Source organism: Pseudochaenichthys georgianus, chromosome 7, assembly GCF_902827115.2.
Source record: "Pseudochaenichthys georgianus chromosome 7, fPseGeo1.2, whole genome shotgun sequence".
In the NCBI taxonomy this organism is placed as follows: Eukaryota; Metazoa; Chordata; class Actinopteri; order Perciformes; family Channichthyidae; genus Pseudochaenichthys; species Pseudochaenichthys georgianus.
The window spans coordinates 24,206,945-24,234,011 of NC_047509.1; the positions used below are offsets into that span (position 1 = coordinate 24,206,945).

The 27,067-nt window shown below is 46.7% G+C and overlaps 1 protein-coding gene across 5 annotated transcripts in view; it reads right to left on the minus strand.

The window, feature by feature from the left end:
* LOC117449929 (band 4.1-like protein 1) overlaps positions 1-27,067 on the minus strand; it is an 87,850-nt gene that overhangs the window by 23,730 nt on the left and 37,053 nt on the right. For all 5 annotated transcript variants that reach the window (XM_034087861.2, XM_034087866.1, XM_034087865.1 and 2 more), the window contains exons 4-6: positions 19,649-19,753; positions 18,311-18,353; positions 18,149-18,224 (exon numbers count right to left, since the gene is read on the minus strand). In XM_034087861.2, the coding sequence (XP_033943752.1) occupies positions 18,149-18,224; positions 18,311-18,353; positions 19,649-19,753 (224 nt within the window). The remainder of the gene's footprint in view (positions 1-18,148; positions 18,225-18,310; positions 18,354-19,648; positions 19,754-27,067) is intronic.

Consider the following 27,067-nt stretch of genomic DNA (forward strand, 5'->3'; position numbering starts at 1 on the left):
TGTGTTTTCTCCTCCCTCCTCACCTGTCTCGTGTTTAGTCCTGGGTGTATTTAAGTTCTGGGTTTTCTGTCTCTCTTTGTCGGGTTGTCTTGTATGATTACTAAGTTCGTCGGTGAGTGTTCTGTTTGTCTTTGTCGATATAGGTATCATAGCCTTGAAATAAAGGAGTTTTCAGTTATATCTGCATTTGGGTCCTACTTCCAACACAAACCGTAACATTACAACCCAACCTTAAATATGGGCCCAGCAGATCCTTTTGAGCAGGAGTTATTAGATTTTACTTTTTCTTTGGCTACCTGCTCTGATCAATGGATAGGAGCGGTCAGGATTCAGCAGTGAGATGCTGCTCTGGCAGATGCAGTCCACCTGACACTGAGGAATCAAAGTTTGGTGAAATTCTTACCTGCCAGGCTTTTGGATTACCTCACAATTTGTTTTCCCGATCCTGACAGACCCAGGTCTCCCAACTCCTGTTTTGACACCACACGCATTGGTGTGGTCCGTCTGGCGTCAGCCCCTGCTTCTCACCCAGTGTTTGCTACTGTCCATGAGCCATTCGCTGGTACTCGTCTGGCCTTTGGAGGTCCACGGAGCCTCCAAACGGCTCCTAAAGGAAGGGGTCGCAAGGCCAGGTTGGCAGCACGAGCCCAAAGGGCCAGGGTTCCAGACCCAGTTCTGGCCCCAGCAGCCATGGTTCCGTGCCCCAGTACCATCCCACAAAGCCATGGTACCGTGCTCCAGTACCACCCCACACAGCCATGGATCCGTGTTCCGGTTCCCTGCCCAGCAGCCATGGTTCCGGCTCCAGTGCCGGTCCCAGCAGCCATGGTCCCTGCTCCGGAACCGGACTTTACAGCCATGTTTTCGGCTCCAGAACCGGACCTTACAGCCATGTTTCCGGCTCCAGAACCGGACTTTACAGCCATGTCTCCGGCTCCAGAACCGGACCTTACAGCCATGTTTCCGGCTCCAGAACCAGACTTTACAGCCATGTTTCCGGCTTCAGAACCGGACCTTTCAGCCAGGATTCTGGCTTCAATTCCGGCCCCAGTCCCGGTCCCAGCAGCCTTGGTTCCAGACCCAGATCTTGCCCCAGCTGCCATAGTCCCTTCTCTGGTTCCCTCTCTAGTCTCTTCTCGAGTTCCCCCTCTAGTCCCTTCCCAAGTCCCTTCTCTAGTCCCTTCCCTAGTCCCTCCTCAGGTCACTTCTCCAGTTCCCTCTCGAGTTCCCTCTCCAGTCCCCTCTCGAGTCACCTCTCAAGTCCCTTCTCGAGTCACCTCTCGAGTTCCATCTCAAGTCCCTCCTCTAGTCAATTCTCTAGGCCCATCTCTAGTCCCTCCTCTAGTCACTTCTCAAGTGCCCTCTCCAGTCCCCTCTCGAGTCTCCTCTCCAGTTCCCTCTCGAGTTCCCTCTCCAGTTCCCTCCTCTAGTCCCTCCTCTAGTCCCCTCTCGAGTCCCCTCTCGAGTCTCCTCTCGAGTCCCCTCTCGAGTTCCCCCTTGGTTCCCCTCTCGAGTCTCCTCTCGAGTCCCCTCTCGAGTCACGTCTCAAGTCCCTACCCTATGTACTGGTCCGTTGGAGGTTCCGCTGGGGGTCCTGCCAACTCCATGTCCTGTCCCGTTGGAGGCCCCGTCGACTACTCCTCTGCCAGGGGTCCTACCAATCGTATGTCTGTCCCGTTGGAGGTCCCGCCGTCTACTCTCCTGCCGGGGGGCCTGCCAGCTCCTTGTCCTGTCTCGTTGGAGGTCCCGCCGACTACTCTCCTGCCGGGGGTTCTGCCAACTCTTAGTCCTGTGCCGTTGGAGGCCCCGCCGACTACTCTCCTGCCGGGGGTCCTGCCAACCCTTTGTCCTGTCCTGTTGGAGGTCCCGCCGTCTACCCTCCTGCCGGGGGTCCTGCCAGCTCCTTGTCCTGTCTCGTTGGAGGTCCCGCCGACTACTCTCCTGCCGGGGGTCCTGCCGACCCTTTGTCCTGTGCCGTTGGAGGCCCCGCCGACTACTCTCCTGCCGAGGGTCCTGCCAACCCTTTGTCCTGTCTCGCTGGAGGTCCCGCCGTCTACTCTCCTGCCGGGGGTTCTGCCAGCCCTATGTCCTGTCCCGTTGGAGGTCCCGCAGACTACTCTTCTGCTGGGGGTCCTGCCAACTCCATGCCTTGTCCCGTTGGAGGTCCAGCAGACTACTCTTTTGCCGGGGGTCCTCCCAGCCCTGTGTCCTGTCCCGTTGGGGGTCCCGCCGACTGCGCTTCTGCCGGGGGTCCTGCCAATCCTGTGTCCTGTCCCGTTGGGGGTCCCACCGACTGCCCTCCTGCCGGAGGTCCTGCCAACTCCTGGTCCTCTTCCGTGGGGAGTCTTGCCGACACCTGTCCCACCGGCTCCTGTCCGGTCGACACCGGCTCCTGCCCGGCCTCCGGAGCTGTCCGGTCTTCGCCCTCGAGCCCGGCCCCCTGAGAGCCGAGGTCTTCGCCCTCGAGCCCGGCCCCCTGAGAGCCGCGGTCCTCGCCCTCGGGCCCGGTCCCCTGACTCTTCCTACCGTTGCCTTCGCCCTCGGGCCCGGCCCCCTGACTCTTCCAGCCGCTGCCTTCGCCCCTCCATGGTCCCCACCTTGGACTCTGTCTTGCCCCCGGGCCGTCCGCCCGAGTCCCCCTTTTTGGACTCCGCCTTACCCCCGGGCCGTCCGCCTGAGACCCCTTCCTGGTCCTCTGCCTTGCCCCCAGGCCGTCCGCCCGAATCCCCCTTTTTGGACTCTGCCTTACCCCCGGGCCGTCCGCCGGAGATCCCTTCCTGGTCCTCTGCCTTGCCCCCGGGCCGTCCGCCCGAGACCCCTTCCTGGTCCTCTGCCATGCCCCTGGGCGGTCAGTCAGTCCCGTCCTCCTGACCTCCTCCTCCCACCCCTGGTGGCTTAGTGATGCTCTTTGAAAGGTCTTTAATGGCATCCACTTAAACACAGACAGTGGCAGAACTTCAGTGTTAGTATTATTAGATCTCAGTGCTGCGTTTGACACTGTTGACCACAGCATATTACTAGACCGACTGGAAAACTGGGTGGGACTTTCGGAAACAGTTCTAAATTGGTTTGAATCCTACTTAAAGGACAGAAACAACTTTGTTTCTATAGGTAAATACACATCTGAGTTGACACATATGACATGTGGGGTACCTCAAGGCTCCATCTTGGGGCCTCTTCTCTTTAACGTCTACATGCTACCACTGGCTCAGATAATGAAAAACAACAAAATAAGTTACCATAGCTATGCGGATGACACACAAATGTACGTAACAATTTCAACAGGAGACTATGCTCCAATTCAAACACTGAGTAAGTGCATTGAACAAATCAATGACTGGATGTGTCAGAACTTTCTCCAATTAAACAAAGATAAAACTGAGGTAATGGTTTTTGGAGCCAAGGCAGAACGTATAAAAGTTAGCGCTGAGATTCAGCCTGCAATGTTCAAAACAACAGATAAAGCCAGAAATCTAGGTGTAGTCATGGACTCTGACCTGAGTTTCAACAGTCACATTAAAACAGTTACTAAATCAGCCTACTATCACCTAAAGAACATATCTAGGATTAAAAGACTAATGTCACAGCAGGATTTGGAAAAACTTGTCCATGCTTTTATCTTCAGTAGACTGGACTACTGCAATGGTGTCTTCACAGGTCTCACTAAAAAATCTATTAGAAAGCTGCAGCTCATTCAGAACCCTGCTGCACGAGTCCTCACTAACACTAAGAAAGTGGATCACATCACTCCTGTTCTGAAGTCTTTACACTGGCTTCCTGTGTGTCAAAGAATAGATTTCAAAATACTGCTGCTGGTTTATAAAGCACTGAATGGTTTAGGCCCAAAATACATTTCTGACCTCCTGCTAAATTATGAACCATCCAGATCTCTCAGGTCTTCAGGGACTGGGACTGATTTTAAATGCCATTTTCTTAATGTCTTTCGTTTTTGTAAAGCACTTTGAATTGCCTTGTGTTGAAAAGTGCTATATAAATAAACTTGCCTTGCCTTGCCTTGCAATGCATGTTGGGATATGATGTTAATGCGATATGATATCCGAAAAAAATAAAAATACTTTATTCTGAGTGTTCTTGCTTTTCTCTTTGGAAGTCATCACATAACGGCATTGTAATACACAGTTCGGCTGCATTAAATATTACACATCTGCTGTAGTTCTTTATTTATAGAGCCGTCATGAGAAGACTTCTGGACAAACAGGAGAACTGCCGCCAAAACTGAATATGTGACGTGGATCATAAATATATCAACAATTAAACAACACCTTGCATTTCTTTTCACAAAATGGAATCACAATTTCAATAGCTTACCATTAAATGACGGATATGGCTTTCTGTCTGTGATGTTTTACAAATCAGATATTAATGTGTAGAAGTAAAGCATGAGAAATAGTATAGCAATATCATGTAAAATTATGTAAAAACATGAATAAAACTACACATCTTCAGATACATACATAAGTGTCCTACACTAATAATACAAAGTTGTTATTATTAGTATGCTGTGTGTACCTTGTCTGCACCGCCTAGTGGTTAAAGCACGTTATTGAATTATTTTTGTTGAATCATGTTATTTTTGTTGAATAATGTTATTTGATGAAAAAAATATTAAGAGTACATACTTTCATAGGGGCAAAGTAGAAGGTCAATGATAGAAGTATAGAATATAAAAAAATCAAGAAGATACTGTAAGTGATCTCTACAATAAAACAGTTTAGTGCACGATGTACAAAGATATTAATATGAGGATATGCAAAACAGACAACTAATTAACATTTATTAACATATTAAAGAATACTTTAGGTTAAGGTCTTCTTTCAAATAAGAAAAAAGCTTTGGGGGTACAGTATCTATCTACAAATAAATATTAAGCCTGACAAAGTACTTAACGTCTAATGTATTGCTTTCCTGCAATGTTAACTATGTTGAAGCACTTATTTTAACTGATATTATACACATTAATTATACTCTTATGTATGTAGATAGTATAAGAAATGTGCAGAATTTGACAGTTTAATGGTGGAGGTACACACATATTGATAGATGTCTTGTAATGCACTGTTGAGGACCCTGTGACCCAAGTTTTTCATTCATTGCATAACTACACCGTAGTTGTGTATATAATATGTCAATAAACCTTAGAAAATCTTGAAATCTTGAAAGGGATGTGCAAAATAGCAATTATATACAGTTTTTAATTAACTATTAGTAGAGAATAACGAGTAATTAATATACTTTATAGAGATCTGCAGATAAATGTTTAGTCTTCTCAAGCACCAACTATCAAATATCTCGCCTGATTGTTGGCACTTGACAATCACCTTTCCCTGAATTTTACTCAGGTGTAACTAAAGTCTGCTTTAAGGGTTGTTTATATTTCACATCATTAATCAGAATCTGCAGAGTTACTAAAGTAAATGTCGTGGAGTAAAAATACCAGGTTAACCTCTGAATTGTAGTGGAGTAGAATATATATTAATGCTGCCCATTATAGATACAAGCGATTTTCACCCATGTAGTAATTACATGTTTTAAATGTGTACACACCAATGTGTTTCCTATCGCCTAAACCTCCAGGGCCGTAGTGTTAATTTCGTCAGCTATTTTTTTATTTAGTTTTAGTCTTAGTCCTGTGTTAAATTTCCTTTTTAGTTTTAGTCATATTTAGTCACCTTCATCCTGTTTTTATTTAGTCAAGTTTTAGTCGACTAAAAGTCTGAACATTTGAGTCTTATTTTAGTCGACTAAAACAGTAACTATTTTAGTCAAGATTTAGTCGACTAAAAGTCTGAGCATTTGAGTCTTATTTTAGTCGACTAAAACAGTAACTATTTTAGTCAAGATTTAGTCGACTAAAAGTCTGAGCATTTTAGTCATATTTTAGTCAAAGAAAACTAATTATGTTGGTCTACTTTTTGTCAATGAAAACGGTTGAGTCTTTTTTAGTCATCAGATTATATAGAACATTTCAGTCAAACTAGTCTAGCCAAAATCAATAATTTGTCATTTTAGTATATATAAATAAATAAGATTATATCTTGTCCTTATTTGATAAAAAACACAGGTTGAATGATTTAGAATGCAGCTTTGCAGAGTGTAACTGTCTTCACTTTCTGTTGTTCATTTGTTTCCACGTTGTATTTTTGGTTCCTACCTTTTATGTGCAACATTATTAGAGGCGGAACTAATCTGCTGTGTTTTGTGTTACACCTGTTTAATCGACGCACTGGATAGTTGCAACGGCAGAGCAATGCAGGACGTTAAAGGAAAACTAAGGAAACCAAGGGAAAATGCATATAAAGTTATCAGCCCCTCTAGGTGACTAGCAGCCTACGAGGTACGTTTTCGTGCTGGTTGTTTGTGTAATTGTGTGCGGTTGAGCTGCAGGTTTGTGTATGCTATGCGCTAGCTTGTGCTACTTGCTGTGTGGGATATGTGCGCCGTTTATTGTTTAATTGGCGGCATTAACAGTGATGACATATGTATATATTACATATTTATTTGTTGTTTACCTTTTATATTTTTATGTCTTATAACCCAGTTCTCACGGGTTGGAATAGGTCCCACAAGAATAAACCCCGTATTTAATCAAGAACTCAGCCTCGTGTCATTTACTGGAGGGAGCTACAGTGAGAACTTGACTGCTCCGCATGAGTAGACGAGTAAAACTGCGCCAGACGGCAGCGATCCATGGACGGCACGGGACATCTCCATCGCAGCGTGTGCATCTATAGCAGCCATCTACACAGCAGCACAAGATCCAACTACTTCTGGAAGGTCCAGGTGTTTTAGTGTAAATGTAGGTGCAACAAAGAGACTTTAAAGTGCCATACAAAGAAAATGGGACATTTGCATCGTTCATATAATCTGTGTTAATGTTATTTACTTACCTTTCTAATGGAAGTTAAAGGTTGTTAATATTGATTTGTGTATTAAGGTATCTGCAGTAAGTATTTGCAGACTAAGTAACACAGTACATTTAAAGGACAATATCTTTCAAGTAATAAGTGTTGAAGAAATGTACCAAGTTTTTTGTTGTTGTTTGCCTATATCATTATCACTTGTGATTTTCATTTAAATAAGGCTCAATAGCTGCGTATAAGCTTAAGATAACTCAAAGTTAATATCTAAATTGGCTAACTACTTAGCTTTAAAGATAATTAAATATTAGAGTTAAAAACAAACTTAAGTAAACAAGTAAAATGTCAGATGTTGAGTCCTACACTAAGAGTGATGAAGTGAGTGTAGTAGAAAACGAGCAACCACAGGCAACTGAAGATCCAAAAATGGATAGCCTTTCCACACAAGAGCCACAAAGGAGCCAAAGAGTCCGGAAGTTAACAGAAAGTAACAAGACTTGTACACTGTTTCAGTGTGAGCTACAAAAGGAAGCCAAACAAGCGCTAAGTGGTCAATGCTCTAAAGACCTGCTGCATGAATACATCACTAAGGTAAGGAAGACCTCCAATGATGTGAATATTGCTTATGAAGAGTTGAGGCTCATTGACATTCCCGACCATGAAACATGTCGCAGAGAAGACACCTGTGAAGCAGTTACAAAGACAATCATTGAGACTGCAAGAGAACGAATGGACACAAGAAAGGACGAAAGTCATGAGGAAGAAGAAATTGCTAAAAACCAGACAGAGTCTGTATGCAAATCTGTTGCCTCTGTTAAGAGAAGTAATGGCTCTCATGGCACCAGGTCCTCGACTCATTCTCGTAGCAACTCGAGAGCCACATCAAGAAGTTCATTCCTCTCTTCTATCAAAAGACAAGAAGCCGCTGCTGAAATTGCTGCAAATGAAGCGACTTTAGAAGTAATGCTATAATAGGAACAACAGATCGAAGAACTTGATATACTGGAGGCTGAAGCTGCTCAGTTAAGAGCCAAACAGATTACTGAAGCTGCTCAGTTAATAGTCAAACAGGAGGCAGAAAATGCTGAGAGGCAAAGAGAGTTACAAGCCAAGCGCAGAGCGATTAGAAACAGTAAAGAAGCTAAAAGCTGCAAAGGCGAGACATCAAGTATATGAACAGAATGCATGCTCAGACGAAGAAATTAGCGAGCTGCTCCATCAACATGTTCCTCTGGTTGTGAAAGAAGAACTCAAGCATAAAAGCAGTGAACTGCAAAACCACTCACCACCTCAAGCTGCGACACAACAAAAACAAGAAGACAATACTTCAGCTCTTGTCAGAGCTCTCGCAGAGTCCATCAGTGCAAGTCGTCTACCTGTGCCTGAACCTACAACGTTCAGTGGTGATCCACTGAGGTTCAATGACTGGAAGGTCTCCTTTCATACACTCGTTGACAGGAAAAACATCCCAGCTGAAGAAAAGATATACTATCTAAGAAAGTATGTGGGTGGACCCGCCAAGAAGGCCATAGAGAGTTACTTCCTGCTAGGCACAGAGTCAGACTATCATTCCACGTGGACCATCCTAGAAGAGAGGTATGGTAATCCTTTCCTCATTGCTAAGGCTTTCAGAGATAAGCTTGATGCATGGCCCAAGATAAGTTCCAAAGACAGCGTAGAACTTCAAGAGCTCTCTGACTTCCTTCGCAGCTGTGAGGCTGCCATGTCACAGATCAAAGGACTTGAGGTACTTAACGACTGCAACGAAAACCAAAAGATGGTTGCTAAACTTCCAGACTGGTTGACCTCAAGTTGGAACAGAAAGGTCACAGAAATGGAAGAACAAAATCACACGTTCCCAACCTTCAGCCAGTTTGTTACATTTCTCACACGTGAAGCCAAAATAGCTTGCAACCCAATAACATCTCTCCATGCTCTAAAATCAAGACAAAGCGAAAAAGGCAAGATTTTAACGAACAGAAGTCCTGTATCAAACGTATTGACTACAGAGACAAATGAAACAGCAGACGCCACAAACTGTCTTTTCTGTGAGAAGACAGGACACGGTCTGCACAAATGTTACAAATTCAGGAATGAGACAATCTCTGAGCGAGTCAAGTTTGTTCAAGAAAATAAGTTGTGCTTTGGCTGTTTAAAATCTGGCCATCGCTCAAAGGAATGTAAAAACAGAAAGATGTGTGAAACATGCGAAAAGGGACATCCAACTTGTCTCCACGACAATCGCACCAGAGAAGAAAGAATGTCAACAAACCATGATGGTGCAAGAGAAAGCACAATGGAACGTCCACAAGGTAAAGCGGCAAGCACACCACATGAGGCAACATCCAATACAGTCTTCCAGAATGTTAAAGTCCCCCATACATCCACAATCGTTCCAGTGTGGGTGTCAGCCACAAGTGAGCCACATAGGGAAATACCTGTGTATGCACTCCTCGATACACAGAGTGACACAAGCTTTATCCTTGAAGAAACGGCAAAGACTCTTCACACAAAGAATGAAACAGTGCAGCTAAAGCTCTCCACAATGGCTTCAAGAAACACAGTCGTGTCATGCAGGAAGCTAACTGGTCTCCAAGTGAGAGGAATCTACTCGGACAGGATAATACCTCTGCCAGTAACCTACTCAAGAGAATTCATCCCAGCAAACAGAGACCATATTCCCACACCAGAGACTGCGAAAGCATGGCCTCATCTTGAACACCTCGCAGATGAGATCGCTCCTCAGCAAAGCTGTGATGTTGGCCTGCTTATCGGCTACAACTGTTCCCAAGCTCTCGTCCCAAGAGAAGTGGTGCCCGGTGAACGAAACCAGCCCTTTGCCCAGAGAACAGATTTGGGCTGGAGTGTTGTCGGCTTTGGCAATCCCTGTCTCGACATTGGAGATATGATTGGAGTAAGTCACCAGGTAACCGTGAAGCAAGTGATACCAAGTCTCCAGTCTTCAAACCTCCCAAGGGAAGTACACTACGTCTGTAGAACACAGATTAAGGAAGTCTCACCTGCAGATGTCGTTGAGGTGCTGGAATCTGACTTTGTCGAAAGAGCTTTTGAAGATAACCCTGCAGATCAGGCCTCCAAAGGTCTCACAGCACAGCAACTTCAAGCTTCAAATTGGTTCACAGGCCCAGACCTACTTTGGCAGAAAGAGCTACCAAGTGGAGAAGTCAAGGTGGGAGAGATCGTGAGTAGTGACCCAGAGCTTAAGAAGGCCCAGGTTCATGATACCCAGGCAAACGAAGTAAAGTCGCTACTAGATCACCTTCACAAATTCTCAGACTGGTCAAGAGTGGTTAAAGCCTTTTGCCAGACTCAAGCGCCTTGCAAAGGAAATTAAAGGTCTCAAGCCAAGGTCCTGTGAAGCCACACGCTTAGAGGAGAGAAGCAGAGCTGACCATAATCGAGATGGTTCAAGAAGCAACACTCTCTCAAGAAATAAAGTGCCTTCAGCAGCATAACGAGTACCATCTCCAACAAAGACCAAAGTGGATCAAGGACCGCAGAAACGTCAAGGTAAATGACGTTGTCATTCTGCAAGACAACACTATACCACGTGGCCAATGGAAGCTGGCCAGGGTTGTGGAAGTGTACCCAGGAGGGGATGGAAGAGTGAGAAGGCTCAAGCTGCTTTTCAGCGACTCTACCCTGGATGTAAAGGGAAAGAGCCTCGCTAAACCTGTCTACCTCGAAAGGCCTATTCACAAGACGGTGTTGTTGTTGGAAGCAGACTAAGACTCAGTTACTCTCACTCACACTCTGCACTTAATAGGTCTAAAACGAAATAGTTAGTTTTACATTAATGTATATCGGTTTTTCTAAAAATGTTATGGAAATCACAGTGTAACTGTCTTCACTTTCTGTTGTTCATTTGTTTCCACGTTTTATTTTTGGTTCCTACCTTTTATGTGCAACATTATTAGAGGCGGAACTAATCTGCTGTGTTTTGTGTTACACCCGTTTAATCGACGCACTGGATAGTTGCAACGGCAGAGCAACGCAGGACGTTAAATGAATACTAAGGAAACCAAGGGAAAATTCATATAAAGTTATCAGCCCCTCTAGGTGACTAGCAGCCTACGAGGTACGTTTTCGTGCTGGTTGTTTGTGTAATTGTGTGCGGTTGAGCTGCAGGTTTGTGTATGCTATGCGCTAGCTTGTGCTACATGCTATTGTTAGCTTGTGCTACTTGCTGTGTGGGATATGTGCGCCGTTAATTGGCGGCATTAACAGTGATGACATATGCATATATTACATATTTATTTGTTGTTTACCTTTTATATTTTTCTGTCTTATAACCCAGTTCTCACGGGTTGGAATAGGTCCCACAAGAATAAACCCCGTATTTAATCAAGACCTCAGCCTCGTGTCATTTACTGGAGGGAGCTACACAGAGAGTATCTGGTCAGGTTTGTGGTGTTTTTACCTGTGTTATGGCCACATTGCTTCCCTTCTGATGAAACAATGCATTCGCTTTTTTTCTCCGCCTCATTGTAGCAAAAATGGGCCCAAATATCACATTGTTTCTTTCTCCCAAGCAGTGGTGGCTTTAGACTTTTTCGTTGTCAGTCATTTTGACGGACAGGATCGTAACATTTCCGTGATAATCCATTATTACCCGTCGAGTGCACAATTTATCACTCACTCGCGCTGACGGGGGGGTATTCGGTAAACGCGAGTGCGACCACTGCTCCCAAGCCCAGTTGTTGCCATTTTATTTTCTGTTAAATAAGGTTAGTTAGACCATGAGTTAGACCCGAGTCTTCCTGATAGTTCACAGTGTGCCACTGCCCGGTGTAATTCAAATCTACCGCCGCACGCAGCACAGACACACAGCTGCTGCCCAGCCGCAGCACAGGAAATGGAACTGCTGGGAGAAAAACTGACTATCAGAGATGTAACGTTATCTTTGATAATATTTCGTCTCCTCATTTTTCGTCAACGAAAGTAAAGAGAGATTTTGGCATAGTTTTTATTTAGTAAACTACATTTTCGTCTCGTCACTTCTCCTCAACGATATTGCATGATGATTTCGTTACAGTTATTGTTTACTGCCGTCTGTGCCGTCTCGTCATCGTCTCGTTTTCGTCATGGAAAAAAAGGTCGTGGACGAACATATTTCGTCATAGTCAACGAAATTAACACTACAGGGCTGTACACAGTTTAATACTGTCAACTTCTAATTTTTGGAAAAATGAAAACGTCTTTTAAAACTACAATTCCCAGAGACGTGCCAGAGAGAACATGTTGCGAAACACAATAGCCAGCATGTGTAGTTCTTGGGGGGCGTTCGAGTCCAGTTTTGAATAGTCTGCCGTGGTTTCGTTCCATTTCAAAGAGCTTGACGCTCGGCGTAACCTTGGCGCACTGCCACTCCAACATCCAATCCCAGAGCTTGAAGATTAATCACGGGGTTTGTCAACGGGACTGTAGTCCCAAACGATAGCTGGGGATTATGGGTAGTGTAGTGTCTTCGGCCATCCTAAACTGAAATGTTTTTTGGATATCATATCGCATTAACAACACCACATCTGGCATCACAGAGATCTTCTGTTACTGTCCTTTCTTCTTAGAGGAAGTACAGAAACACGTAATAATAAACGAGCCGGCTTTTTGGCATGTTAAAAACTATAGGTTACTTACGTAACCCCAGTTCTCAGAGTAACATGAAGTGAGATGTCTCACTATGGAATGCGCCTCATCGCGGAGCAAACAGAAGCATCAATCTCATTACGCCAATCCTGATTGGCTGGTGATCTTGACGTCAGCGTCAGGGGAAATCACCCCCTATAATTAGCCTGCGCCACGACGCATGCGTCATTCAAAATAAGCACCTCTTCTCGCTTCACCATAGCAAGGAGGGCCGTCTGGTGAGACACCTCACTTCATGTTACTCTGAGTCCTGGGGTTACGTAAGTAACCTATAGTTCTCATTCATAACACTCCGTTCGATGTCTCACTATGGGAAATTGTAGCTCCCGTATTGCCAGACGAGCTTATCTCGAAAATCACCGATCAACCAGAATTTAACAGGTAGAGTCCAGACTCAACAAGGTGCCCAGCACTGCTCGGGCCACGCTTGGAGCGGAGACATCTAGCCTGTAAAAGCGGACAAAAGTGAGCGGCGAGGACCAGCTCGCCGCTGCACAGATGTCTTGGATGGAAACACCCTTGAACAAAGCCCAGGATGTAGCCAGGCCCCGAGTCGAGTGAGCCCGCAGACCCGAAGGTGCTTGCAAATTCTGACTCGTATAGGCCAAAACAATTGCCTCCACAATCCAGTGGGAGAGCCGTTGCTTAGTAACGGGCTTGCCCTTGTGAGGGTTAGCCCAGGACACGAAGAGTTGGTCATTAAGACGAAGCTCCTTTGATCTGTCCATATATGTGTGTAAAGCCCGGAATGGACACAACAGATCTTGCTGCTGCTCCCCAGAGGAAACCAGCGGCGGAGGAAATGCCTCAATGTCAATTGGGGTACACGAACCAACCACCTTTGGTGTAAAGGCGGGGTTGGGCTTCAGCAACACTCTCGTTTGCCCTGGGGCGAACTGAGTGCATGAGGGATGTACAGACATTGCATGAATATCGCTGACCCGCTTGGCGGATGCCAGGGCCAGTAACAGCACTGTCTTGAGTGACAGATATTTCATGTCAGCTCCTTCCAGGGGTTCAAATGGGGTCATTCTGAGCCCATTTAAACCCACTGCCAGATCCCATAAGGGCACCAGCGACCTAGAGACAGGGAGGAGCCTGCGAGCTCCCTTCATAAAACGACAGACCAAAGGATGTTGGCTAGCTGTCTTACCCTCAAAGCCCACATGGCATGCAGCAATAGCAGCCAGGTACACTTTGATCGTGAAGAAAGCTCTGTGTTTATCGATCAAGTCCTGTAGAAATGATAAAATCACCCGACAGGACATTGAAAAGAGATGTGTCCTTCTTGAAGGCACCACTCCTCAAACACCCTCCACTTACAGTCGTACAGAGACCTGGTGGAGGAAGCTCTCGCACTCTGAATAGTGTTTATCACTTTCTGAGGGAGTCCCACTGTATTCAGATTGTACCACTCACGGGTCAGGCCCCCCCGCCTGAGACAATCTGTCCCTGCGTGGTGGGGGCTGCCATGGCTGCCCGCACAATATATGATATTGATATATCTCTGCCAGCCCGTACGTTGCAGGCTAGGGCGGAACGATCAGGATAAGTGTGTGGCGTTGCTCCTTCACTCTGGCCAGAGTTGGGGGTAACAGAGTCAAGGGTGGGAACGCGTACAGAGGACCCGGAGGTCAATCGTGTACGAGTGCGTCCCCGCCTAACAGTGCGTTTAAATCGTGCATTAAAGAGAACAGCTGTCATTGAGCATTTTTTCTTTATGCGAACAGATTTAACGCGGCTCTGCCGTAATGCACCCACAGCGGACTCACGATCCTTAGATGTGGAGTCCAGTCTGCATAGAGTGGTGCACCTCTGGACAGTAGTTCTGTCCCGAGGTGCATAACTCCCGGTACCTGTGTCGCTCTCAGAGAGAGGAGACGTCTGCCGCTCCAAGGGATCAGTTTGTGTGCCAGTGTGTGTGACTGGAGACAACGCAACCTCCCTTGGCGGTTCATACACGATATCGTGTTGTCTGTCCTCACGAGGACATGGTGTCCTCTGAGAGAAGGCAGGAAGCGTTTTAGGGTGGGGACCACCGCTAAAAGCTCCGGGTGATTTACGTGCGCCCGCTGGAGGTCTCTGCTCTAGAGACCTCTCACCGGGCAACCTTCGTAAATACCCTATCAGCCTGTCTGACATGCGTCCGTGGTGACCACCTTCCGTGAAAGGACAGCACCCGTAGGCGCGTCCCGTACTAGAAAAGTCGGGTGTCGTGCCACTACGCATTACATAATAACCAATACTCTCCACACGCCGTGGCGCGCGGGGTTTAGTTTTATTATGAGACCCATGTTGAGCGGGTGCTTTACGAGGACATTTGTCTGTGTAATCTGACTCTGCTCGGCGGGCATTATAGATAAAACCCCTCTTTCTAGGAGAGAGAGAAGCTCTCTCTCCAGAATATGGGTTGACTCTCTCTGGGCTTGTGAAAACAGATAATGTGTAACTGTTTTGAGAAGCCCAGGCAGATGTCATGAGTATCTCCTGCTGTATGCTCCTTAGAGCCAGCTGAGATGTCACGCTTACGGCTCCAGCCGGCACTGCGCATGCGCGTGACGGTGGTGCCTTCACGACCCCAGCCGGCACAGCGCATGCGCGTGACGGTGGTGCCTTCACGACCCCAGCCGGCACTGCGCATGCGCGTGACGGTGGTGCCTTCACAGACCCGTCAGTAATCCGCCTTTTGAGAGATGCCGTCGCTGCTCTCAGAAGGGGAACAATTGACGGGCTGTTTATTGGCTATATTGATTTTCTTTTCATTATTTTGAGCTGCGCCCTCGGCCTGAAGCCTGGATGCGTCAGCTGCAAATGTTTTATGACAGAAGGATCAACCAATGTGTGACATGTGTTTGTGCGGACTTGAGGATGGTGTTTAGGCATCTCTCGAGGCGGCGGGAACACATTCACAGAGGGAAGAAGGAGGGGCTGTCACGCCGCTCGCTTCTTCTTCCTCAACTGCTGGCCGAAATTCTGGGTTGGCTGAGCCTGAGCTACAGCCGGAACCGGAGAATTTCTAGGCCAGCTTGCCCTTGTCTCCAGCCTGGGCTGGGAACTCGGGGTGGGCTGCGGCCTCTGCGTCTTCGGTGCTTTAAACCGAGCAGAGTTTGAGGCAGCCTGGGCAGAGGACTGCTGCTACGAAAGCAGCGGCTGGACCCTTCGAGGGAGGCAGAGGTGGAGTGCCTCGTCCTCCCTCTTTTTCGTCTCACTCCTCCTTTGCATGGAGGCGAGAGCGGAGCCGAAAATTCCCTCGGGAACGATGGGCATATCCAGCACATCCTCCTTTTCCCGGTCTGGGAGAGTGGTGAGGTTGAGCCATCTCGCTCTTTCCTGCACAACCATGATCCCCATTACCTTGCCCGTGGCCTGGACGGCGCAACGTTGGACACAGAGACAAATGTCCGTGTCTGCTGCCATCTCGTCCAGAGTGGCTGCCCCCGGGTTACCCGACAGGTCCTCGCAGAGCTCCGCTTGGTAGGCGGTTAGCAGCGAGGACACATTCAAGGCCCTGGCGGACAACGCTGCAGCTTTGTAGGACTTTTCAGTCATTGCTGACTGAAAACGGTCCAACTTTAGTGGCAGCGTGGGGTTCCTGCTTGGTGACGGGCCCACTTTTGGTAGAAGGTGAGCCGCTACCAGCGGTTCCATGGGCGGCATGCGGAGCAGGCGTTTGCACACGGCCTGCAGGTCCATGCTCAGACCGGGCGAAGCTGGTGCGCTATCGCCCGGGAGAGCAGCACTTGCCTTAGCCGGTGACATGAAGGTCTCCTCTTCCTGTTTATCCGATTCGGACAGGAGGAACGCCAGGACGTCCTCCTCTTCGTCCTCCTCGTAGTCCAGCTCGAGGACATCCTCCGCGGGTGAGACCATGGTGAGGTCTAACCGGGAGCCCCAGCTTGGTAAAGCACGGGAATCTGTTCCTGCGGGTCTTGTCGTCACCGGGTCCCGGCCTGACAGGGCGCGGGATTCCGGTTCTGTGGCCATAGCGGATAATGAGCCCCAGACCGACACGGAGAGGGGTTCACTCTCTGTGGCGGACGCCCCCGTATCTTGACTGCCGGTCGGCGGGTCCATGGACATGGGGGAGTCCTGTTCCGACAGGCTAGCTTGTCTTGCTAACCGTCGGCGGAGGCTCTTAACGGTGAAGCGGACACAATGTCCGCATGAGCCGGGGTTGTCGATCGCGCCTCGGGCGTGTTCCAGCCCGAGGCAGGACGAACAGACCTGGTGTGCGTCTGTGCCCGAGATCTTCAACCCGCAGCCGCAGAGTCGAGCCCCCGAGTCCCTGACTCCTCTGGTGTGAGGGAGAGGGGCGTCCATCTTGGTCGCCTCGTGGCGTGGAGAGGGCCCGCTCTCGACAGGTGGGACGGGAGAAAAAGGTATTACCACCTTGTCCTTAATCCGGAGAAAAAGGACGGTGTGGGTCTTTTATTCCCGGAGAATACTGACTGGTGTGGCAGTATGCTCCTTTTTAATCCTTTTCCCCTCCGTGGAGGAGAGAAAAGAAAAAACTTCCTCGCTACCGTGGTGTCGGTAGCGAGGGAGCGAGCTAGCAACAGGTGTGCTGCTAGCTTAACAAATCGGACCTACCTTACTTTCCGGGGAAGAGAAGGGCGAGGTCGATTTTAATACTAACTGGCGTTAGTACTACCGTCTTCCTGCGAAGCAGAAGGAGTAGCCGGTGAGCGCCCGTCGACCGAAATGGGTATTTGGGTTCAGTCTGTGGACAGTGAAGCTTGCCCGGCTACTGTAGAGATGTGCTCTGAAGCGAGAAGAGGTGTTTGAATGACGCATGCGTCGTGGCGCAGGCTACTTATAGGGGGTGATTTCCCCTGACGCTGACGTCAAGATCACCAGCCAATCAGGATTGGCGTAATGAGATTGATGCTTCTGTTTGCTCCGCGATGAGGCGCATCCCATAGTGAGACATCGAACGGAGTGTTATGAATGAGAACTATTATTTTCTGCCTCGCTCATGAGAGTAACAGCTGGCAAAATTACAGCCTCGCCTACTGATTTAAAATGTGTGCTCTAAAATGATATTTATAAATGACTATTATCATTATTATAAGCAAGACAATAAATGGCAAAGATATGTAGAAAATAAACGTATTTAAGATACGTTCATAAGAAACGTAACGTGGGAGAAAATATGCTTCTAGAAGATATGTAGAAAATAAACGTATTTGAGATACGTTCATAACGAACGTAACGTGGGAGAAAATACGTTTCTTGTTAAACGTAATTGAGAATGCAGTTTAGTTCTGTGGGAACGTAATTTTTAGGAGACAGGGTTGAGCAACCACTACTGGCAAACATTCTATAGCAATCACAGTTTTACCTGACTTTGATGCTGATCTTTTATTTTCTCATTATAACCACCATTCTGTAGTCAATATTTGTGTACATTGGCTGTTTAGGGATTGTTGTTTTGAGAGCTTTTAATTTTGTCTTTATGCAACGAATAGCCATTATTGCACTAACTTAGCTGAACGAGAAGAGACCTCTTTTCTATAAATCCTGCCTAAATGAAAATATCCCCAAGGCAACTCGTCATATTAGCTTCAGACAATTGTAAGCTTTGTTGTTGTATTAACACTTACCTAGTGATGTCTTCCATGAGCACAGACGGGTCTGGAGGGTAGAACTTGACAGAAAATCCAAAGCTCCAGGAACCAACTGCGGACCAGCAGAAAAGTTGTTTTGTAAAGAATTGCCATATGTGTGTGGATTTGTCTGACTGTGTGTGTGTTTGATGCACTTACCCCGAATTTGCTTCTTAATCTCTTTAGAGGGATCCAGCCAATGCTGATGAAGAAAGAAAGAGACAATATCCTTTACAAAATGTCAATTGGCAAAATCGTAAAAACCCCATTCACACTTTTTAAAGAGCGTTTTTAAGAACTTTACCTCACTGGCTGCTCTTCCCTTTTTTAATATGCTCCCTAGTTGAAAGCCAAATATAATAAGACTACCAGGCTTCTTAAACACTGAAAGCATCAATATTAGGGCTATAAATGCCAGTTGAGTCCAGCTCCTATGCTGAATATCACTAGAGCTTTCATGCTGCACTGTAGACCCAGTTTGCCATTTGTAAAAGGCCATACTGTCTAATCACATTTTAAAAGGTTAAAGGCCATGTATGCCACTCTCAGGCCGCAAGTGGTTGAATACGGCTGAAAGGGCAACTGCGGACTCACTGCTTTATGGCATGTAAAAAAACAGGATGACTAAATGGGAGGCTTGGCTGAAAGGCTCGTTGACATTTGCTCTGATATCAGTGACAAAATCCCCCAAAAAGGAAAATAATCGAATAAAAGCAGCTATTAAGAAACATGCCAAGTGCTTTGTCAACTCATACATCTGGACTTGGACTATACCAAGCTTTATAACACAGAAGAACCTTAATGACCCTCTAACAACAATGAACACAGAACAGAAGAACTTCTAAAAAGAGGATTAGAACTGAAGTTCTCTGTTGCATTTGAGACAATGGTAAACATTAAAAAGGCGAGAGCTACCAAGCGCTTGCAAATCCTTTTGGATCAAGCAACACATTGTTAACAAATACAAATGTACCACTTTTACCACAACTAAGAATTCTGAAGGCTTTGCTACTAAACATGTCATTTGAGCTTCAAAGCCACAAAGAGCTACGAAGCATAATTGATTGGAAATGTGACCACATGACAGATTTTATTTTATTTGATGAATAAAAACGTAATGAACAATCATTAAATAATATATAAATCTAGGCACATAACAAACACCCACTGCCTGTATTATGCACCTCATATTTTTGCGTTTGTGCGGTCTCTCATAAACCACATTTGGAAAACTATTTTGGACTTTTCTCCAGTTGAATCGTAGCCGTTTCCAATGTCTAATTGATGCTCATACTGATATTCTGAACAATCTGTGCTGTTGTATTTGCTGTAAAGTGTCTCTACTGTACGCTATTTTTAGTATATGTACAGCACTTTGGCTCGACCAAAAATCGTTTATAAATGTGCTATATAAATAAAACTTGATTTGATTTGATTTGAAGATAACTCCCTGAAGTAAGATATCTTCATGCATGTGTGTGTTTCTTTGTGTCTGACCTTGGCGTTGTCGGTGTCCTGGAAATTCAGGCCAAAGTAGTCCCTCTCCAGCAGGTTCAGATGGCCACACACCATGTCCAGCAGGGTCTGGCCCTTGGCAAATTTCTGTTACACACACACACACACACACACACACACACACACACACACACACACACACACACACACACACACACACACACACACACACACAAGCACACAAACATGTAAGAACACACAGCGAGTTGGCAGGTGACAGTGCAGGTTCAGGTTGTATGAACATCAAGTACTGTGGAAGACAAAAAGAAGAGGACAGAGTGTAATAATGCAAGTTTATTGAAGATGTCAGAAGACACATGCAGCATAACTCCCTTTATCGCTCTCAGTCGAAGGGCGATTGGAATTGATACGATTTTACAATATTTACTTTAACTGAATAGAGCATGTACTCATCACAAAGGAATCTCTGTTTTCATTGGAGATTATTAGTGTTTTAGCCAAACAAGACAAAACATCTAACATAACTAGCTCTCCTCTTGACAATTTCAACAGAGATTTGTTTTTCACAGTGTAGCATTATCAGGGGGAAATGGGATGCGTTCAGGTTTATTAGGGCCCATTCTTTCCGTTTTCAATTGATCCAGACAAAATGAAACATGTTACAGTATGCATACTGTAATGTATGGCACTGTGTGTGCCAGAAAGCATCTATTAAGGGAATAGATTGACACCAATGAATGCAAATCCAAGGAATGGGACAACCATTAACCAGTTCATCAGGGTATCGTTAGCCTTCTTTCTCTTCTTGTATTTTTTTGTCTAAATCTACAGTATTTGCAAAATACCACCAAAAAGATCCTCTTTGAAGCAATAATAATAATAAAAAATGTATTCTGTTGTATTCAATATATAATTATTTGGTTGCTTATATGTATTTATAATCATTTGACCTACTAGACAATTAGTTTTTGTTTTATTCATATTTTATAACACAGAGGAGTGAAAATCTGTGACATAGAAATTCGCCCCAACGGTGGTCTGGGAGAAGCTTCCAGTCTGCCCCCCCCCCCCCTGGAGCCACAGTCCCTCTCTATGCCTGTATAAGGGGAGGAAATGCATTGGCATCAGTGGCGTTTCAGCAGACCACACCTATTTTCTCTTTAGCCCTTCAGGGAGGAAACAAGCCCACTGTGGGATACACACACTGCCTCGGCAAAATGCTATCTCCACACACATGCACACCAGAGACACACACACACACAGGAACACACGCCAGATTCGTCTCCTAGGGAAACCTGGCTCCTATGGCGACAAAGCAACCAAGCAGCTGTTACCATGGAAACAGAAGTAATAGGTCCCTTCTGTATGTGCATGTGCCCTCTCTCTCTCCGGTTAATACAAGGCCCCGACAGAGCTTTGTTCAGCTCTTGAGCAGTAGAGAAAGCATATTTAAAATAGTTAGGAGAGACGTATAAATTAACCAATATAATGCCATCTGTCTCTCAATCAAATTAATAATAACTTATACCCTGCTGCAATGAGGCTGTATGGGCGAAGCAGTGACATAATAATGCTGATTAACAGGCAGAGGATGCAGTCAGTATTTTTTTTATTTTGGGAGCGGCGCATACATTTGATTTTCTTACAAAATGAAATTGTAACACATCTCAGGTGATCTCCCAAGCATGGCAACCAATTCAGGAGCTGCTGATGAGATTTTGTTGTCGCTCCAATTGGCTCCAATTGTCAGGATTCTCATGTTATGTCACGTTTGTAGTTTTGTATGTCTGGTTATGGGTATTTTCCTCCTTGTATATTGTCTGGTCCTTCTTCCTGTGTTTTTCCCCTGTCGTTAGTTTCCCTGGTGTGTCTAATTGTCTGATTGTGTTCACCTGTCGCCCTTGTGTTTCTCCTCCCCTGCCCGGCTGTTTCTCGTCTTGTGATTACCCCTCCCTGTATTTAGTCTGGTCTCGTCCTGTGTTCAGTGTTGGTTCGTCTTTTGTTTGTGAATAAGTTCACCGGTGAGAGTTCTGTTTTATCCAAGTTATTTTTATTTTATCCTTGAAATAAAGGCTTTTTTCAGCGTTATCTGCATTTGGGTCCTGCTTGCTTCACTTACCGTAACAGTACGAACCAACCAAGGATGGGCCCAGCAGATCCATTTGAGCAGGAATTATTGGATTTTTCCTTTTCTCTGGCTTACTGCTCTGATCGATGGAGGGAGCGTCCGGAGTTCTGCAGCGAGAGGCTGCTCTGGCTGAGGCGCACCAGAGGGCTATAGAGAAACCAGGTTTAGTTAAATTCTTACCTGGCTGGATTTTGGACTTCCTCTCGGTGTGTGATTCCCGGCCTGCTAGCCCCAGGCATGCTAGCTCCCTGCCTCCCAATTCCCAACCTGACACCATACGCCTCGGTGTGTTCCGTCTGGAGTCAACCCTTGCTTCTGCCCCAGTTCCTGCTCCTGTCCAAGAGCCGTTCTCTGGAACTCGTCTGGCTTTTGGAGGTCCACAGAGCCTCCAAAAGACTCATAAGAGAAGGAGTCGCAGGTCCAGGCTAGCAGCCCTAGCCACAGAAGCCATGCTTTGGGCTCCAGTGCAGGCCCCAGCAGCCATGGTTCCAGCCCCAGTTCTGGCCCCAGCAGCCATGGTTCCGGCCCCAGTTCTGGCCCCAGCAGCCATGGTTCCGGCCCTAGCAGCCATGGTTCCGGCCCCAGTACAGGCCCCAGCAGCCATGGTTCCAGCCCCAGCAGCCATGGTTCCGGCCCCAGTACAGGCCCCAGCAGCCATGGTTCCAGCCCCAGCAGCCATGGTTCCGGCCTCAGTCCTGGCCCCAGCAGCCATGGTTTCGACCCCAGCCCCTCGTCTCCGGCCGACGCCAGCTCCCCGTGTCCTGTCGGCGTACCGGCCGACGCTAGCTCCCTGTGCCCTGTCCCATTGGGGGTCCCGCCAACTACTCTTCTGCCGGGGGTCCTGCCAACCCTATGTCCTGTGCCGTTGGAGGTCCCGCCGACTACTCTTCTGCCGGGGGTCCTGCCAACCCTATGTCCTGTGCCGTTGGAGGTCCCGCCGACTACTCTCCTGCCGCGGGTCCTGCCAATCCTGTGTCCTGTCTCGTTGGGGGTCCCGCCGACTACTCTCCTGCCGGGGGTCCTGCCAACCCTGTGTCCTGTCCCGTTGGGGGTCACGCCGACGACTCTTCTGCCGGGGGTCCTGCCAATCCCATGTCTTGTTCCGTTGGAGGTCCCGCCATCACCTGTCTCGCCGGGGGTCCTGCCAACTCCTGGTCCTCTTCCGTGGGGGATCCTGCCGAAGCCTGTCCCACCGGCTCCGGTTCCTGTCCGGCCGACACGGGTCCTGCCCGGCCGTCACCGGGTCCTGCCCCGTCAGCGCTTTCCTGCCCGGCCTCCGGAGCTGTCTGGTCTTCGTCCTCGAGCCCGGCCCCCTGAGAGCCGCGGTCTTCGCCCCCTGAGAGCCCGGCCCCCTGAGAGCCCGGCCCCCTGAGAGCCGCGGTCTTCGCCCTCGAGCCCGGCCCCCTGAGAGCCGCGGTCTTCGCCCTCGAGCCTGGCCCCCTGAGAGCCGCGGTCTTCGCCTACGAGCCCGGCCCTCTGAGAGCCGCGGTCTTCACCCTCGAGCCCAGCCCCCTGACTCTTCCTGCCGCTGCCTTCGCCCTCATGCTCGGCCCCCTGAGTTCGCCCGCTGTGGCCTTCGCCCCACCATGGACTCTGCCTTGCCCCCGGGCCGTCCGCCCGAGTCCCCCTTCTCGGCTTCTGCCTTGCCCCCGGGCCGTCCGCCCGAGATCCCTTCCGGGTCCTCCGCTGTGCTCCTGGGCTGTCAGCAGGGGCGGACTGGCCATTGGGAATACCGGGAGTTTCCCCGGTGGGCCGGAGGGCCACAAAAAAAAAAAAGTTTAAAAAAAGTTTTTAAAAGAAAATCTTTTTTTTTTGCCTAAATCCTACCGGCCCACATTTGTAAGTGTTCCGGCCACTCCCTTTTTTTTTTTGCTTACCTAAATCCTACCGGCCCACATTTGTAAGTGTTCCGGCCCAGCCCAGCCCAGTGGGGTGTGGCCAGGGTTGGGTTGTAACGGAATACATGTAACGGCGTTACATAATCAGAATACAAAAATCAAGTAACTGTATTCAGCTCGTGTTACATTTGAAAAATGAGTAATCTGATTACAGTTACTTTCGTAAAGTGAAGTGAATACATTTTGGATTACTTATTGGAATTATTGGTGGAAAGATTTCCTCACAACATGTAATATTCATTACTAAAGGTACAGCCTTGTCTGGTGCCTTGCTCAAGGGCACCACGGCAGGGCAGGAGGTGAACTGGGACCTCTCCAAGTAGAAGTCTACACTCCAAATAGGTCTGGTCGGGGACTTGAACCGGCGACCCTACGGCTCACAGTCCAAGCCCCTACTGACTGCCATAGATTTAGTCCCTAATTTTGCTCTCAAAATGGACCAGATTGATGCATTTAACTTCAATATTTAAAAAAAAATCTTCCCGGGGGAGCTTGCCCCCGGACCCCCCTAGAGGAGGTGAGGTCCACCACCTGCCCACACCCCCTGTTAAATTGTCTCACATTGAGGATGCTTCGTACGTCGCCCATGTTTTATTCCATGTGTCATGTCAGGCAAATTGGGTCAAAATGTTATTGCATCAATGATCTGTTAACATTAAAATCACTAAATATATGCCGTAACTATTTTTGCTCTAGGCAACTCAAGGGCTCAATGTGATTACTATATGAATAATTGTCCAAAATAACATAAAATGCATAGGGTTTTTTGTTAAGTAACATACTTTCGTCGCCGGCTGGCCGATACATGCCGCGCATTAAGTGGGCCTGTCTGTCAATTAATCCCCGGGCCACTTTTTCCCCCCAGTCCGCCGCTGGCTGTCAGCCCAAAAACCCATCCTCCAGGCCCTCTCCACCCACCCTGGTGGCCCTAGTTTTGTTAGTAAATGTTTTGTTTTTTTAAAGACTACATTTACATAGTCAAAAGGTCCCTTTTAGCCTCACAATGCTATTGGATAGTAAATGTGTTTATAGGTCCTGCCCTCTGGCCATACACTCACAATATTTCCGAATCTTAAAACGAGTAACATCTCTTTGTTTTATTGGACTGGATTCGTCAGATTCAAGTAAGTTAAATGCCTCAAACTATTTTTTTTGTGATTATTACAATGTCTAGAACATGTACATAATTTGTTATTGTGGAATACATTCATCAAATTTAATTTTTAGCAGCTTATGTCTTAGTTGCAATATTACATATGTAAGGGAATAATTTTGATATTTCACCTTTCGGCCTGTTGACATTTACGACGAAGCCTAAGTCTGTTATCTGTCTTAAGGAATGGGAAGTCTTAGCTATTGCTGACATTATCAGTTGACATGGCCATGGCCGTCGTTGCCCCGCACTTTGGCCGTGATGCCCTGTTAAAAAAAATGCAATTCACGGCCAAAGTGGCCTTTGTGCCCCTGTCAAAAGTAAAAAAAAAATGTCCTGTGGTATTGGTATTTTGACTAGCAATTTAGTTAAATTGTTTCGTTTATCAACGCTACAACATAGCGTTTTGCTGCTCGCGTTGTGCTCCGCAGCAAACAGCGGCGCACAGCGCGAGCAGGCTCCCGTGAGCGGGAGGGCGCTCCTTCTTCACTACAGACTATCGCGCCACATAACCATTCGCCAAAAATGTTTTTAATACGAGCGGTAACCGGCCAATTAAGCGCCGGAAAAAAACAATCGTCTAATAAACGAAAGTCACCGGAGGAGTTAAAGGAGTGACAGGGAGTTGGCTGCAGTGCCGCGTCCTAAAACCCTTTTATAATCTATCGATTAGATTTATGATTCGAAAATTATAAAAGTAGGGTAGACATGTGGAGATTATCCGGCTGAACAAAACGTGCATTTATCAAACAGGTTTGTTTTCCACAGACCTTATTTCCAGCTATTTTCCAAAACACTGTGGAGAAATTCCATTGCTTTTTGTGGAGGGAACCAGCCGCTTACTTCCTGGTTTCAGGACGCGTCACTGCACCTCTCAATATGATGCCAGTATAACCAAGGTCTTCTGTCGGCTCTGTACATCAATGCCGACCTATGCTGACAAGTAAGTGAAGAGTAGACAATATAAAAGGTAGTGGCGAAATGTCCCAGCAGTTTAGGATAATGAAGGTTCTAATCAAATCAATTACATAGCCATTACATGTCTAACTCCTAATGACAGGAAGGCAGAAAGTGCATTATACAAATAATAATACTCATAGCAGACATTTTTTAACAATGACCACAATATCATTATTTTAATAAACCAAATATGAACAATTGAGGAAAATGAGGAAGAACTGATGATTAAAATGTTGTAGTACAAGTAGTAATGTAGTTAGTGCATAAATTATTGCAACAAATGTGTTAATTTTCTTCATTATTAGTCGATTTTTTTTTGGTGGACGAATGCTCCGGGCCAGTGGTTACAATGGTGGGGCCAGTGGCAATACAATTGTACCCTTACTGTCTACCCCTGACTGACTTATGTGGTTTATGGCTGAACTTAACGTATACGTTTAAGAAACACTATTGCTATTCAGCCGTTTGTAAAACGACTGGTGTTGACGTTAGTGCTACACTTTTCAGTCATGTTGATTGACCAGCGTAATTTAACCAAACAGCCTTTGTGCCCTGTCATGTGGCCTTTATGCCCTTAAAAAAAAAAATGTGAACGGGAAGGCCAAATGGCCTTGCCCCTAAAATGACGAAATTCCAAGCCTGGCGAGTAGGACTGTCAACAATCTGAGTAACATTCAATGAGATACAAAGGTTTTTAAAATCCTCTGACACTGCAGTTAACCAGTCCCAGTTTAAATCTCCAAGTAGCACTATTTCCTTGTATTCTAGTTGGGATAAAAGATTTGCTAGTGAAGACAAGGAGTCTTTGACAGCTGAGGGGGGTCTGTAACTACTCACCACCATGACCTGTTGACCCTTTGCCACTTCTATATTTATGGCTAAAAATTCAAATTGCTTACTGATCGATTTGGAAACTAATGTGGTTACACTGAACTTATTCTTAACATAAATGGCAACGCCACCACCTTTATTAGGCCGGTCGGTACGATACACATTAAAACCATTTAAGGCAATGTCAGAGGCCAAAATAGACTTGTTTAGCCATGTTTCTGATAAGACAATGACGTCAGCGTCAGTCGATTTTGCCCAGATACAGACAAAATCTAGTTTACCTAACAGACAGCGCACATTCAAGTGGATGAAACCCAACCCAGACCTAGCTTTAAAATCAGCAGGAGTAGCGATCTGACTATTACTACTGGGCGGACCAGGGTTAGGTTGTACATTTCCTGACAGTAATAACAACAACAAAACCAGGCATCTTTTCCTCTTAAACGACACAAATACATTGTCATCTAATT